Source organism: Lingula anatina, chromosome 2 (assembly GCF_051362555.1).
Source record: "Lingula anatina isolate TDL-2025a chromosome 2, LinAna3.0, whole genome shotgun sequence".
In the NCBI taxonomy this organism is placed as follows: Eukaryota; Metazoa; Brachiopoda; class Lingulata; order Lingulida; family Lingulidae; genus Lingula; species Lingula anatina.
In genome coordinates, this window is record NC_141768.1 from 39951843 (window position 1) to 39968619 (window position 16777).

At 36.2% G+C, this 16777-nt stretch overlaps 2 protein-coding genes across 3 annotated transcripts in view; both read left to right on the forward strand.

Annotated features, from left to right (window-relative positions):
* Positions 1 to 16777, forward strand: part of LOC106155751 (von Willebrand factor A domain-containing protein 7-like) — a 36151-nt gene that overhangs the window by 7103 nt on the left and 12271 nt on the right. The window contains exons 1-7 of one of the 2 annotated variants that reach the window (XM_087005749.1): positions 9273 to 9961; positions 11453 to 11578; positions 12127 to 12303; positions 12496 to 12571; positions 12725 to 12807; positions 13103 to 13276; positions 13948 to 14160. In XM_087005749.1, the coding sequence (XP_086861875.1) occupies positions 9700 to 9961; positions 11453 to 11578; positions 12127 to 12303; positions 12496 to 12571; positions 12725 to 12807; positions 13103 to 13276; positions 13948 to 14160 (1111 nt within the window). In that variant the 5' untranslated portion in view covers positions 9273 to 9699. Of the gene's footprint in view, positions 1 to 9272; positions 9962 to 11452; positions 11579 to 12126; positions 12304 to 12495; positions 12572 to 12724; positions 12808 to 13102; positions 13277 to 13947; positions 14161 to 16777 lie in introns of those variants that run through there. The other variant, XM_087005748.1, reaches the window with a different exon arrangement.
* LOC106155753 (uncharacterized) lies at positions 464 to 4970 on the forward strand. Its single transcript, XM_087007003.1, has 8 exons — positions 464 to 544; positions 825 to 984; positions 1249 to 1418; positions 1732 to 1843; positions 2183 to 2399; positions 2921 to 3014; positions 3253 to 3494; positions 3744 to 4970. Exons 1-8 carry the CDS (start codon positions 482 to 484, stop codon positions 4525 to 4527), a joined length of 1842 nt encoding a protein of 613 aa, XP_086863129.1. The 5' UTR covers positions 464 to 481; the 3' UTR covers positions 4528 to 4970.

Below are 16777 nucleotides of genomic sequence, written 5' to 3' on the forward strand. Positions count from 1 at the left end.
TAAGCAAAATAAAATCTAAAGCCAACAATATTTGACAATTGTTTTTGTGCTTATTTTCCTGCTGGTAAAGACGAAATTTATATATTATACTTTTCGTTTTATCACAGGAAGCTACAAGAACGGCCACTGTGAGTGTCACAAGGTTCATCAGCGATGACACTTTCAGAAATTTCATGGTGGACAGCCAATTAAGTGAACTATCTGTTAAGATACTGGGCTCTTCTTATACACCCTCTATAAGAATCGTCTTGCCTGATGGTAAGGCAAAAAGCGCGGAGAAAAATGTTTTTCCTTTATTGCGAAAAGATGCTCTTATTTACTCGGATTTTTCCAAATTTAATTTAATTATAAGATCAACAATTGAAGGGGTCATAAACAATAAGTGAATTATTATTAAATCAAGTAAGGTTTAACTTAAATTCTTTGTTAAAGCTTACTGCATATAAACTCTGTTTTGTCCTCTGCAGGAACCTTTCATCCAATGAGTGGTAGTGATTTTAATGTTACCAGCTTAGGACCATATGCCAAAGTTTTCACGTTTAAGGTAACTTTATTTGTAACTCAAGCTTTATAATTTATACCAAATGTTGGATATTAGACAAACCTCGACTTCCACCAACAAATATCGTTATTTTGTGCAACGATGAAATAAATCGTTTCTATAAACAGCAATACAAGATTTTGTCCTTGCAAGAACCTGCGCTAAAGGCTAAATTATGACGAATATAGAAATCATCGTTTGAAAAAAGTTTACACCCCGTTGTAGATGAGCCCTTATAATACATTGTATCTTAGAAATTATTTACAGAAACGTTTACTTTCAGAACCCTCCGCCAGGAATCTGGTCATATCAGCGCCTGTCTTCAGTAGAGAGCTGGCAGGTGGACATAACTGGGCAGAGTATGCTGGATTTTCTCTATGATTTCTTGGAAAAAAATGAAGCAACTGACACATTGTATGCTGCCACGGGACGTCCAATAGCCGGTATGAAATAGAAGAACTCCGTGTCTAACACATGCATCTGTATTTTTCGGAACGTTGGCATAAGGAAATCTAAAATGCAATAGATTATCGTATGGCACAAATTTCTTGGTTATGAACTGCCCCATTTCCATCTAATTAAGACCATTGAGTTGTATATAGCTCTTTGTTAAGTTATAATTGTTTGTTGGAATATAGGGCCCGGGCCTACGTTGTGTACATAGTTTTTCATATGCAACGGAATCACAAATATTGTCCTTTTCGTAGGAGTCAACACATCTATTCTGATCAGGGTGACCGATGTGTACGACAATAATTCTTTGACAACAGTAAAACTTCAAGATGAGAATGGTAATACCACCAGTGAAATATGGCCCCTCAGGGGCGGTGAGCAACTACGCAACTACTATTTTGCAACGCAAGTTCTACCATCAGAGGTATTAATTTTTTAACTGTTTGAAAGAAGAAAAGAAAAGCAATTTGAATACTTTTCGAAAATATATCGATTTAATTTTTTAAGCGGCATATGAAGTATTACAGGTTTTAGCTTTTCACTATATTTCTATACAATGTTTTTTTTATTTGCTAGAAAACTGTATCATTTAACCACTTCACCTTATACATTTATAAAAAGCTCTTTTCTTAAAGGGCATCATCCTCTCAAGTTAGGCTGGAGTATCAAGGCATAATATTATTATAATTTCAGAAAACTTAAGTTTTCGACGATAAGCTATAAACTGACAATTTCAGAGTTTCCGTGTGGCCATCGAAGGTTATGACAGCAGGGGTTATAGATTTACAAGGCTGTCTACTGCCATGGTTAAAACAGTAAAACTGAAGCTTCAGGTCCATCCTATACCAGGTAAGTAAACCTCAGGTCCATCCTATACCAGGTAAGTAAACCTCAGGTCCATCCTATACCAGGTAAGGAAATCTCAGGTCTATCCTATACCATTGCAAATAAACCGTCTGGTGTGCCATCATCATAATGCGTTTGCCATAGCACAGTGTGCTATAAAAGCTCATTGCAATTTTTTAAAAAAATATGAATTTTTTGTAAATGTTGTTAGGTTTATATATTACATTTAACCACCCGTTCTGTAATAAATATGATGCATAAGAGACATTTTGGTCAGTCATTAGAAAGATATTGTTCATTTATTTCACAAATTTCACAACATTCTTACGTCAACTGTTGAAGAATTCATCTTCTATATTTCAGTCTTGTACACTGGGGAAACCGTCTATGTAAATTATACAGTAACCAATACTGGACCAGCAGGAAACTTTAATGTGTCAATCCTTGACAGTGAAAATTTGGTAACTGGATCGGCGTCTTCAGTGTTCTATCTATCTCAAGGTGGAAATAGGATTGGTTCTTTCACCCTGTATGGGGGTATAGATCCAAACGTAACAAGGTAAAAATTAGGTTTACTTAAGCCCTACTTAAATCAGGGAATTATATCGGATTCCCTGCTTAAATTGATGTGGTAAAAAACGATCTTCATTTTCCGATTTTTAATTATAAGAGAATACAGGTATTACATATTTCACATTAATGTATTGCAAAAGTACGTCAACTTATTTTGAAGTTCAGTTTGTATTATACTTACGTTCGGTTATTTTTATCCGTCTTCATCCATTCATCCTTCATCCTTGTTCACCACGTATATGTAATTTTACTTTTAGTACTCATTAATATAGTACGAAATGTCACATACGCCTGTCTGTATCAATATATATATATATATATATATATATATATATATATATAATTCCTTATATTTAAACTTCTTATTTGAAGCTTTCATTTAACTTTCCATAATAAATACTGTAAACCGCCGACGTGAATATGGTTTTCCATCTTTTCAGCACAAGTAAGTATTATATATATAATTTAAAAACTAAAAATACGGCGTGTCTTTTCATGTTTTTGTAGCAAAATGATAATATCGGCGGCGCCCAGCGGTGGGGGTAGTTTGACAGCTCAATATAAAATACGGCGGATATCTGTCGGGGAGAGGCTTGAACAGGTACACCTGTCGCACTTATTGTTGCAAATAGGCAATGAAAGAGACATAATGAATTTTTCAGACAAATTTCTAACCGAATCAGTGGTGATTTTCGTAATAATTCTCTTAATGTGATCACATAGGTGTCTTTATAATGACCTTTTTTTCAACTATCAATTGTGACATCGATATTTTGGCACTTTCAACGCATTTTAGTTCCTTATATTTTACCATGCCATGTGTTCTATGAATATTTCAGGTTGAGGATGATGCCGCTCCAAACTGCACCATTTTGTCATCCGTTGACCCATGTCAGCTAGACCAGCTGGACCCCTGCGTGTGCCACGCCCACTTGTGGCACGTGACTGCTGAGATCACCGAAACTGGGTTTGGCTTGCATCGTATCTACGCCGGAAAACTTAACAGTAGTTCGGCGGCGTTTTCTTACGACAATTTTACATCTGCGTCTTCACTTACAAACCCGGTGATGGTAAATATGAGGTAAAGAAAAAATGGAATGGGATCTGTCAAAACTTACAACTAAATTTAAAAATAATATGATGCAGATGTTATCGCCAACCTAAAGAAAAGTCATGACCTTGCGTGTTGAGGAGAGTATCTTAGTCGAAGCCCATCAGTTAATTCAATAAAAGAGCTTCCTGATGATTTCGAAACACGCACTAAAAATGACTAAAGAGAATTTCAAAAATTCAAATGCCCGCCATAATATGCAAACATTTTCTCCTTCAGCTCTGATTGCTGCAACCCTCTAGTTTACATCAACGCGGGGGATTTAGCCGGTAACCTTGGCCAATGTACCATAGACCACAGGTTACATGGAGTTCCCAGTGAGTGTATTGAAACCACTACGACTATCGAGGGCACCACAACCGCGTATGATGCGCCGACAACAGGTACGGCGGAGAACCCGGAGGCCACGACTGTTAGTGCCACTACCCATACCATTGCTGCTACACAAAATACCGCACCCCCCTCAGTAACCAATGGCGAATCAACACTTTCATTCGAAGTTTCTACTCCTGAAACAACTGACGTTGATGTAACATCCCCAACCGAAGATACTTCTCCCAAAACAACTAATGACGTGTCAGTTACTATTTCATCCAATGAAACAGTTCGACCAGGCTATTCGAATAGTCGATATGGAGAACCGTATCCCAATGAGCCTTCGCCTATCATCCCAACTTACGGTATAGCTCTTTTGGTGGTAGGGGTCATCATCGTAATTCTTGGAGGCACATTGTTCCTTTATAAGAAAGGAATTATTTTCAAATCTCTTAATTTACAAAGACGAATTGCCCCCTGCCAAGATGTAGATGTCATCAAAGCGGACTACGTCGTGGATGGGAAAAGTTCTGCATCAGTAAATGAGAACAACGGTGAATCGAGTGCACCAGTAAATGAGAACAACGGTGAATCGAGTGCATCAGTAAATGAGAACAACGGTGACTCGAGTGCACCTGAAGCCACTTTACAAAAAGACGTGGTTATAGATTATTTCATTTATGTGTAAAATACAGAAAAGATTTGCCTGATATTTTGTACTGGTATTGAGTACAGTTGGTGCACGGTCTAGATGTACAGTGACATACTTGTGATACACACACTGGACAAAAGAAGTGTCACCCCCTGAATCAGAGAAATCAAAGTTATAAACCTGAAGAGGCGGAATATAAGCAATGTCAGAATATCGATACAGTTGAATTGTTCAGTCAGAACCGTTTCTTTTGTGAAATTTGATGTTAATAAAATGATACCAGGAGCATATCATTCCACAGTCATTTATCTCCCCCAAAGTATTGGTTCAGTTGGGGTGACACTTCTATTATCCAGTGTGTGAAGAATCAATACTCTCATTATCTGGGTTCGTTTTGCACAGTGCTTCATATTCAAGAATAAAACATCGTATTATATTGTTATTTATCATTTGGAAATATATGTTTATATTTTAATAATTGTAATTTGGTTTGACCTTTAAGTTGTGCGCTGTATGCTTTATGCTGCTCATACCAAGTATTCATTGGCATCGGATAGTGCCAATGAATAAAATGGAACTGACATGTTTTCGATGACGCAGGTCGAAGTGCCCTTACAGGTACATGTATACAAGGTTAGACAGGCAAAACAGATAACCAGTCCTTCGGTTTATTTAGTTGCTGATAATTCAGTCTCATTTTCGCCATCATTGGATTGTTGTCGCCATATATAATTTCGTAGTTGTTTCTGAGGGAAAATTGCTTAAATTTTGAAAATAATTTGAATATTGATTTGTATGTATAAACAATAGGCATTTTAAAGGCCTTTTTAAAAACTTCAATCTCTAAAAAATTCAAATTTCCTGGGGTGTCAATTTCTTTCTTCAATATTCAGGCCTAATAAACGAAATTGTCGTTTGTGACCTTGGAGCCACTTCACCTGCCCGTTCGGTTCTTACAATTGGACATTGAGATCGAAGTTTATTTCGTTGATTCGGCGATTGCAATCACAAACCCGCTACTCCAAGTGTTACATATATGGACTACTCTAAGCATTTGAAGGTCAGGTTGGTCAGTACATTGGGACGATTTCGTCGGCGTGGCCCTCTCTTAATACACCTTTAGGGCTGTCTAATTTCTGTTAGTAGGCTATTATTCACGGGCGAATATTATCCTAAAGGCACCACGTTAGATGGAAACTTGATTGGGGTTCGACTCAATTTAATCTTTTAGGTATAGAATTCTCGGTAAATTTAAACGATACTGTCACTTTAAACTTTGAGAAACAAATCCCGAATATAGAGGGTATGATTCGGCATTGGAATAGAAGAATACTAACCCCTATTGATAGAATTACTATCTTAAAAACCCATATCATTCCAATGCTGAACCATCGTTTCATTTCTCTTCCAAATCCAGATCCAGTATTAATCAAACAATTAAATTCCCTTTTTTTCCAATTCATTTGGGGTAGCAAAATTGATAAGGTAAAGAGAGGTCAGATAGTAAAAGATTATGAACATGGTGGTCTAAAAATGACAGACTTAAGTAAATTCATAACGGTATTAAAATGTACATGGATAAGCAGACTATACCGTATATAACGTATATAACACTTTTCTCCAGAGCACCTTTGATTTACAATCTATTTGGAATATTTTTGACTATGGAAATGATTTTTAGATATACTCTTACTTAATTGCAATAATAGTTTTTTGAGAGATGTCATTATCTCCTGGAAAGATGTAACAAACGGTATAGAACATATAAATAGCAATGTCGCTCTTGAACCTCTGTGGTATAATAGTAGGCCTAAAGTAAAATTGGGTGGGGTATCAATATTTGATAAAGAATGGTACAGTAAGGGTATTAGAATAATTGGCGATCTTTTCAACGAAGGAAAAATTTTAACCAAAGCAGAACTGGAGAGGAAATTTGGACTCCAGAGAGTTTGTGATCTAAAATATTTTGGAATACGTAACAGTTTAAAATGTAGGTTAAAAGAAAAAAACAATGAAATTTTTGAAGAAATTTTATTTCCTTATATTCAGCTACTTATAAAGATTCGAAATGGGTGTAAAGATTTCTATCAGGTTCTCATGAGTGAAACTCTTGAAAACTTGGTACACGAAAGGAAATGGAACCTAAATCTAAATACAAATATCACTTGGAAGTATGTTTGTGAGAATTGTTTCTAGTTTACAAGAGAAACAAAACTTCAGTGGTTCCAATATAGCATGATTTTAGAATCTTACCAGTTAGGTCATACCTGAAAAGAATCGGTATTGAGGTGTCAGAGAAATGCTTTATCTGTGGAGCGGAGAGGGAAGATTTGCGACATGTATTGACATGTATCGAATGAGAAACATTTGGACTGAAATGGAACGCTTGATTGCTAACAAAACTAATGAAAGAATTACACTCTCTGATGAAAATATAATTTTTGGAGTATCCAAAACGAATTTCAAGGCTCTAAATTATATTATTCTCGTCTCCAAATTATATATATATATATATATATATATACCTGTTTTAAAAGAAAAATGCAGCCGACCTTCCCTTCCCTTCTGTTATATATCAAAACAAAATTCGAATTGGAAAAATATGTTTCTCAAAAGAATCTTCAGTTATGTCATTTTCTTACAGAGTGGAGAACCTGGGATTCTATCTTTGACTACTTCTCCACTTACAAATTTACTATACAGTGCCATGGTAACTCTTCGCTACTTTCCTTTATGTAAAATGTTTGTGTCGTGTAATGGGCAGCATCACTTGTATAATATTGTATTGTACGTAGTCTAGCTATCTACATATATTTCATGTTTACTTAATGTATAGTGAATGTCTTGTGCGTGTGCTTGTGTGTGTGTGTGTGTGTGTGTTTGCATATGTATTTTTGTTTGTCTTTGTGAATAAAAAAATATTATCCTAAAGGGTTCATATTTTAAAAACTTAAAAGTTACTAAAATCTTTGTTACTGAGTACGAAAACTCTCCATACCAGCAAAACATGAATTAAAAAAAAAAAAAAAAATCCATGAGTAAGGCCCATACACAAAAAAGCCAGATTTATCATTTGCTCTTACGTACGAGTTTTAGAAAAAGTAGAACTCGCGAACATATTTTAACTTCATTTTTCACTTATGTTATTTTTTTCTTCAAATTAACATACTGTACATAGTGAGAATCAGTGCAAATGACCCGGATTTGATACTGACGCAGGAGCTGCTGCATTTCACGTGTATCATTTTTTTTTTTACGTGTGTTTGAAACTTTTAAGTTTCAAGTAAAAAAGTAATGTCAAGAAATAAAATGGGATTAAAATAATTAAAATAATGACTGGACAGTGGGCAAAAGTGCCTTGATCCGCCCCTGAAACTATTTTACTTTTTTAGATAATACGTGGCCTTTATTCCAATATTTATAATTTATTTATTTGTGCTCATTCTATTTATTTATCTATTTATTAGCATTTACTCGTTTTGATCCACTCTTTTGACTGTATCATTTCTTCTCGTAAGGTTGTGCTATCTGTTATCATCCCTCTCCAAAAGATCGTGAAATTCACCTTCAGGATTTCCGGCTTCTTCCTCAGTTCTAGTTGACCGGCTGTTGCATGATATCAGTGTTGTGTTCTTTCCATGACTAATGCAGTAAGCACCATACATCGTCACAACATTTCTGGAGACAAGACTCGTCAAAAGTCTTTTCACTAATGAGAAGGTTGCTTTTGTCCTAACTTCTTTAAATAAACACTTAAGTGCACTACTAAATGAAATTTGTTTCGTTCTGGCTAAATGGCATACTTGTACTGGCGGACTTTTAGGAAAAGTTTTTTTTCTTGGTCACAATTAAGTCTTTCACTCTATTTTTGGTAAGTTTTCATTTCTCGTTCTTTAATAGTTGAGTTTCTTTGTGCGCTTTTGACAATCTATTTGCCTCAGATTGCCCTCCATAACAACTGCCAGTGATACTAGGGTCATTTGCCAAAATGGCTTGATTCTTTTTTTTTTTTAAACAGAAATAATACAGTTTTAAGAGTAAACGATTCTTTAATCAACACATCAGTCTAAGCCGCCCTAAAACAACGAAAAAAGATGTAATAATCTTTATTTTTTAGGATTTAGATTTTTATAGAATTAATGTACATACTCAGGGCACTTCTAAGGACCTTACCCTGCCATCGCTATAACAGGTAAAACCGGCATCGCGTCACGTAAACGGGTAAACTTCCTGAAATGTTGTAAATGTAATACAACAAAGATTTTTCTAAATACCACAGGATGCATTTATTTACAGATTTCCAATAACCTGATTCGATCACATATGCTTTCCCATAATTGGCTGAAATATGTTTTTTTTTTCAGTTTCTTTTCAGTAAAACTGGTGACCACAGGGTATATAGACATATTTGGGAATAGAAGGGTAGCCTACTTAGGTATGTTATATCAAGTCTGTAAGTAAACGCATGCACAATCTTGCCGTATACCCCACGTTAGCTGTCTAGTGTATATAATCGATTGTTTGCCCCCACCCTCTACCCTTAATACGCTTCCTTATTGAACATTCAGCACGCACTTTGTTGACGCAGCGAGCTAGACAGGCCATTGATTGATGTAAAAAGAAATTCAAACAAATAAATGCCAGCAAAAAAACTCAGTTTGTCGTCTATTCAAAGCATAATTCAATATAGCTAAGGGCTTCATTGAAATGAAATCCAATCGGATGTTTGTTTGAATACAGATGTTTTGTGGACCAGTTTCTAACTTTGTTCTTATCATGACTTAGAAACCATTTAACATATGAATAATAGCTAAAACGCAAAATGAAATTTTGCACCAACATAAACAAAGCGGCAGACTAGTGGGTTATTCCCAGGTGCAATGCAGCGTGAAATACTCACTTGTAAAGAAGAATTGTAAAGTAAGAAACCGGCAGCTTGGAAGCGTGCCAACTGCAGGTAGAAATTTTTCTCCGAATTCACGCAACATGGCGACAGGTACCTGTGCCCGTGATGTGTTAGAAGTCGAAAGTGGGTCCAATGGGCGACATGTGGAGCAGGTCGACGTACTGCCTACTTAGATCTTACCACGACTGTGTGCGAAAGTCAACAAACAGGCATTTTTATTTTCTCGCGTGCATGAATACATCTCGAATAGAAGGATTTTTAGAGACCAGTGGATTGTGTAAATTTTAACCAGAAAACAAGTTATGGCTTATTGTAGACTTGTCTTGCTTGGACTCTTTTCCATGTTTTGGGCAACATGTCCATGTTTCGAACATTCACCATTTGCGTCTGGAGGAGGGAATTTGGGATCGTTAACCCATTGGACCTTGACGGAGGATGCTATATTGAAGGTGGTAGCGCGCTTTTTCGAGTCTGATCCCAGAATTCCAGACGGAGCGCTACAGGACTTGCAGCCCTTGTCAGCAGAACTGCTATTTCACGAATATTACGTGAAGTATTTAAATGGTATGGGGTATTTTATACTTTATTTATGCGTTCCTCATTTTGTCTCTCAGTTTACACCAGTTTATCAAAAAGAGAAGCAAAAAATGTATATACTGCCATTGTATCTGTCCCTGTCGTCACCGTAATTGTCGCTGTCTCAGTCCAAAACAATTTTTTATCCAATAATTTTCAAACGTTTTTTTTTTTTTTTTTAATTTTATATTTACTTAAAATTTGCCGTGTGGTTTTGTAGGTTAAAACAACTTTGATCAAGTTTTATAAAGGGCGTTCTCCTGAGGCTTGTCGGAAATCCAGAAATACATGTTTATATGCTTCAAAGAAGAGTGAGGAATTAAGGAAGAAATGTTCTCAACTTTGCAACTGGAAATTTTAATTTATATTTGGAAAATCTTCTACATTATGATCTTGCTCCAAAAACTGACAGAAATTACTTCTTGAGTTTGACGGCACAGATTATTCATTTTTCTCAGTTATTTTGTCACAGGTTCATTTTCGGGATAAGCAATAATACAACAGTTGAATGTTTAGCTACCTTCCATTCCAAAGTTTGTTTGCAGACAGTAAAAAGACATGTGCGTGTATAATGGGTCTTTTATTTTGTTTTTAGTAACATCATGAATTTCATTTCCAAATATGGTCCGGATAAGGACTCATTTCCATCGGTCTATGTAGATCGACCAAGCTCTGCGGGGACTTTCGCTGAGTGCAATCAGTTTAACAGAATTAACACGAAGGCTGGTACCTTGGAGACAAGAGAAGGCGTGTCATTCAGTTAAGCTGATTGCAATTTAGTGAGAGTCCCAGCAGAGCTGGGTCGATCTACGTCAACCGATGGTGTTTATGACCGGGTTCCCATACCTATAGATCGCCCGATCCATCTCCAAGGGGTTTCTCGCTATATTCCTTTCAGCTTAAGCGGCTTAGATGTATGACACGACTACTGAAGCTGCTAAACGATAATTAATTACCCCCTAGCAGCTTCAGTGGGCGTGACAGATATCTAACCCGCTTAAGTTGATAGCAATTTAGCGATAATCCCCTTGGAGATAGATCGATCCAAACTTAGTACGATAGGGTCTGGGAATGGTCCATATGGGTTTGGGGGTCTTAGTCGTTCATGGTTGAGAGCCACTGGTTAAAATGTTTAAACGCCGTTTAGCTTACCCGCTGTTTAGCTGCCTTTTATGCAACGCAATTTAAACGCCGTTTAGTTAACCCATCATTTTTAATGGACCCAAGGTTAACCGACGTTAAGAGAATTTATTTACCAATTAGGAATATACGACGGTTAGTGCTAAACGCCTTTATTATAAAACTGAGTCCTGATAGTTAGAAGGCACAGAGAAAACGTTAAAGAAAATTTATAATATAGTGGTTTTTGTTACAAATGAACTGATACGTTTTAGAGCTTAAAAGCATAAGTCCTACAATAATTTTTCCTTGGGAACGAATGTATTATGCATACGTCTTAAATCCGTTTTTTAACGTTAGAAACACAGGTGAAACCTGACAAATTTCGAGAAGCTGTCATGCAAATCGTCAAGGTAAGCGCCGTGCAGGACATCAGCTACCCAAAGGATGCAGTCATCCATATGAGAAACGAAAGAATAAAAGAAGGCAAGTTTGGGTGATATCACCGTTGTGTGTCTATATAATTTCTTCATAAAGAAATCCATGGTAGATCATTGCACTAATTTTTGGATGTGTTCTGTAGCAGCTTTACATTATCTACTGCCCAAGTTTTTCTCTAAGTATTTAATCAGTAACAGAGAAACTATTGACCAGGATCATGTGGCCTAAGGGGGGCATCAACTGGGAGATGGAGACATTAAATACCATTTCTCGGTGGATTCAGGGTAGGCCCTATCAAAAATTAAGTGGACACTTATTATATCTTTTTGTTACCCAACGCCCCCCCCCCCCCCATTTTACCAAATTCGCCTTTCAAAATTGCAGTATCCCTGTTGACCTCAGTGTTTGTCTTTCTACCCTTGTGGGAGGGAAGGGAGAATGGGGTTTAAAAATCTAAATGCTCCATTTGATTTTAATTTGGCCAGGAATATGATACATGTATGCCTATACATGTCTATAAACAGAGCTAACGGCAGTAAATCTAAAAGGGAACAGTTTGGCTTTTTCTTTTGTTGTTACAATTGTACTTTCAGGTCATAAATGGATCGTTAAACTCAGAAAAATACTCCTAGAAACATTGGCGGAGGACAAACCTGATTATGACGCTGCACGGGACTGGCTAGGCGAAATTTTTCACACCCTTCAAGATTTCTACAGCAATACCAATTGGATAGAACTTAATTCTGAGGATGAGTTTTATATTAACTTAGGTTAGCAAAATTCCAACACTATTGCTATGATCATGTTGTGCTGAGACTTGTAGAAGAAAAAGGTATTTTGTCTCTTATGTATTTCAAAAGTCTGAAAAAAGATTTTCTCTCAAAGAAATAAAGAGAATGTTCTCATCTCTCTTCATGAACTTAACCTGCTATGAATTCTGTTGTATATCTTATCGTTTACAGGCCTCGAAGATCGTGTTCTTATGCCAATAGCACATTCACAGACGCCTGTATGCACAGATTGTAATGACGCAGACGGGTAAGGAATTCCCAAGTTAATTGTGTTGAAACAGAGAACATTTCTTTACCCTTCCTTTTCTCCTAATATTTTTCTTTTTTGGCTTTTTATTTGCTATTTTATTTTACATTTAGCTGAACTTCCTCTATAAGCAAATGTTTACTTGTCATTCAGTACTTGCAAAGATAACCTGATTGACATGGGCGATGTTCTGACCAGTGGCTATTACAGTATGGGAGACCCTGCTGTTAAACCAGGTGAACGTTTGCGCAGTTTTTAACATTTTAATTTAATTATATTGTGTTAATATTTTATTCTGTTAATATTTAGAAGAATGTACATTATTCTTTGTTATAATAAAAATCGCTTGTAACACCAAAGAAAGAGCCACTAATGTGTTATTCAAAGAGAAATAACATCTCATTAAAAATTTTCAAATAAAGTTACTAATGACGGCTTATATATTTTAATCGTTTTGACAATATATAAAAACTCCAGAGATTTAAACAGGTATCAATAAGACCCTTTAACTTCTTCTTTATTGGCCATCAGAAGAAGATGGAAAGTGCAGCCATGGTGGAGCATCTGATCTGACCAGGACCATGTGGCCTAAGGGGGGCATCAACAAAGAAACCAAAAATCCACAAAAATCACCGCATCATTATTATCACGACAAGGCAGCGACCGCGGCTATTAAACATGTAGAATTTTTCTTAGACGGCCCAGGTATGGTTTCACACACTCTACCGGGTTTTAATTTAAGTTGTTTATGCAATATTAAGATTGTATTACTGGAGGTACATGCATTAGTTTAACAGCATAGAAATATGATTTTTGTATGTTTTATAACCATATATTTACATGTTACAATTAATGATGAAAAGATGAAAGGAAACGCAAAATTACTGACGGGGGTCTTGATATTTTGATTTTATAGTTCGATTGATTTTTTTTTTTTTGCATACAATGTAATGCGCCAATTTATTTATATACTTCTTGTACAGTTGTACAAATAGTGAAAAAAATCACTAGATATTTGCAGATATATCTCTGTCCAGGGAGATTTTTTTTTTTTTTTTTTTTTGGCACAGAAATGACAAACTCACCCAGCAAGCCTCTGATTGAGAATATAGTGTCCACTGCATTGTGAAACATTGTCTCCCCTTGAATCCGTCATGAATATATTAGCACATGTCACCATGCATGTGTTTGCACGTGTATTATAGTTCCAAGAACATAGCTGAACGCAGGGTTATACTCTAAGTCCGATAACACCAACATGGTAAACTCAGATAAAAGGTTAATTATAGGATAAGAATTGTCAAATAATGTCAGTTTATAAAAATTATTTGAGTGTTTAATTGTAAGCACTGATAACGATTTTGTTTCTCTTTCAGTCACGGGGCTTCGAGCGCTGATAGGGGTTAAGAAATTTACAGAACTCTTCCAAATTGGGTCAATGGTGTCGATGGTGTTTGTTATTGATGACACCGGTTCCATGGCAGAGGAGATAGATGCAGTAAAAAATCAATGTGTCAAACTCGTAGAAACTACATCCGGGACAGTTAGCGCTCCATTTGATTATATTCTTTCTACGTTTAATGATCCTGGTAAGTCAGAGGCAGTGGGGAGGGGGTGATGGTACAACGTGTAATAGTTTAAGTGGGCCCAGGAGAAAATTTTAAGCATACTAGTCAGAGTTTTGAAATATTAGTTACGTATAACTGCTCCAGGGTTGACATTTATAAATAAAGAAAGTTACATCGGATCAGAATATATATATATATATATATATATATATATATATGTAACTATGTGTAAATATGAACTCGTCACTCGTCTTGTCTTGTGACTTGATGTAGCTCTGACGCCCTCTAATTGTTCCTTTGTCTGTTCTTTTGTCTATGTCCCTTTGTTCTGTCTTCCCGCGTCTTTGCCACGTGACTTCACATTATAAAAGGCATTGACGCGGTATTTTCTAATAGTGCTGAAGTTGCTGTTCATCTGTCTGTTTCTATGTGTTTTCAGACCAAGCCGTATTGGTATATTCAGCACTCTTTCTAAACGCCCTTGAATAAGATCAGGGGTGAAAATTTTAGTTGTAGCAATAAAATTTTACACAACCAGAGAGTCCGTCTGTTACAAATGGTGCCGCGAGCCGGGACCCCTACATGTCAATCGACTGCAAACGACTACGATTAGTCTACTGTACGTCTACCTGTTTTCCTGTTATAACAAGGCTAGGCGGTTTGGCCGATGAATCGGGGTCTCATTATCAACGTCACTGACTCGGTGTGAGTAGTGGACATCGGACATCTCTGTGTGTGGAAGTGTGAACACTAAGTGGTGGATCGTGTAAATCGTCTTCGGACCATGTTGACCGACACCGTTGTGTTTGTATGACCTGTACCTGGACTGTGCATATAAACTGCCACTGACCCATCTGGATTGTCTCAGGACATCGTTCACGGAGGACTGTGACTGCATACTTCCCCTCGGTTGTGAATGCTGAGTTACTTACCTTAGATGATCATTCAGGACGATTCTTTTTAGACTGTGTTGTGAGCCACTCTACTAGGAACATTTTCTGTGACATTTATACATAGTTTGATATATTTTTTTTTTCGTACTATACACAGGCATTGATTCAAATAAACCTCAGATTTGTTTAAAAGATTTTTTTTTCTGGCTCGAAGATAACCATCATTTATTCAGTTATTGTCAGGTGTGTTTATTCCTCCATTAAAATTACTAAAATTTAAGTCTATTTGTTGGTGGATTAATAGGCCAGATTACCTGTTACGTGTTACGTGTTATTTAATGTCTGTGCTGCAATTTGATTAAAGGAAAGTTGTTTCTGTTCAATTAAGATTATATACATTAAATTAAAAGAAAAACTGTCTAGGGTAATTTACATTTAAAACATTTTAGTTGCTTACTAATTACCCCATTGCTTTTATTTATCATTATTTAATTGGATTATTCTTTAGTTGAGATGTTTTTTTTTTTTTTATTTAGTTGATTATTTTGTGGTTATTCAGTTAATTTAGTTCCATTAGTATTTAGTTCCATTATACCAAATTATTTTCAATTTGTTTATTATTTCAATTAGTTTATTGTGAGTATACCTCTTTGGTTTAATTTATCAGTTTAGGTTCAAATTTATTTTTCATTACAATATACTAAACGGCTAACCCTAATTTTTATTCCTTGTAGAATATCTTGATTTGCTTTTCTCTTATTTCCTCAAAATTTAGTTCCAATTTTCTTTACAGTTTCTTCCCAAGCTATTGATTTTTTTAGTTAAAAAAATCTGCTTATTTTAGTATTTGATTTTCCAGTTGAGTTCTATTCAACTTTTAGTGTTACATTCATTTTGAGTTCTTTGATTTCCTTTCATTGATTTCACATCATTTCATTGGTTTACTTCATTTCTTTGCATTCATACTTTTTATTATTTTATGTTTCAAACCCATTTCGGTTCATCCGTATTAGCTTTGCCCAGATTGGTTTTACTCTTATGACTGCTGAAATTTCAATTTGAATTTATACTTTTGCTTGGCTATCTGGTATTTACAGTTCTGTAAGACATGGCTACTGGGGGTGCGCGAATGTCTGATAAAGAGAAAGATAAACTTGTTGCCGCGTTTGAAGCACTTGATGCGAACCCAGATTCTGACCACCTTGAGCAGTGGATGGAAGAGTACGTAAGAAGCCATGAACGCGAAGAACGTGGTGAACGTAGTACACATTCGCAGCCGCGAGAATACATGCCTCCTCCATATTATACCGCGCCCAAACTCGCAATTTTCTCTGGTGATTTTAATAAAGATGCCACATATGAAGCTTGGTGCTTTGAGGTCAATTCTCTTCGTAGTGGACGTGTTTTTCCCGAGCATGTGGTCTCCACCGCGGTTAAAAAATCTTTAAGAGGAGAGGCTGCAAAGATCGTGCAAAGATTGGGAATAAACTGCACTTTAGATGAAATTCTTGCTAAATTCAAGGGCATATACGGTGCAGTAGAAGATCGAGAAAATCTTCTTTCGAAGTTTTACAGCGCGAATCAAAAGGAAGGTGAGAGCGTGGCTGAATGGGGTTGCAGACTTGAAGATATTTTGTACCGTGCGCTAGATGATCGCATTATGTCTACAGACTCCAGGAATGACATGCTACGTATAAAGTTCTGGAGTGGACTGCATAAGCCACTTAAAGAGGCGTTGAGACATA

Excerpts from the sequence above, each read along its gene's own strand:
- LOC106155753 (XM_087007003.1), top strand. The coding sequence starts at position 482 with ATGAGTGGTAGTGATTTTAATGTTACCAGCTTAGGACCATATGCCAAA. Across the intron at positions 1,419-1,731 it reads CGCAAGTTCTACCATCAGAG|AGTTTCCGTGTGGCCATCGA; the intron begins GTATTAATTTTT and ends TGACAATTTCAG. Across the intron at positions 2,400-2,920 it reads ATAGATCCAAACGTAACAAG|CAAAATGATAATATCGGCGG; the intron begins GTAAAAATTAGG and ends ATGTTTTTGTAG.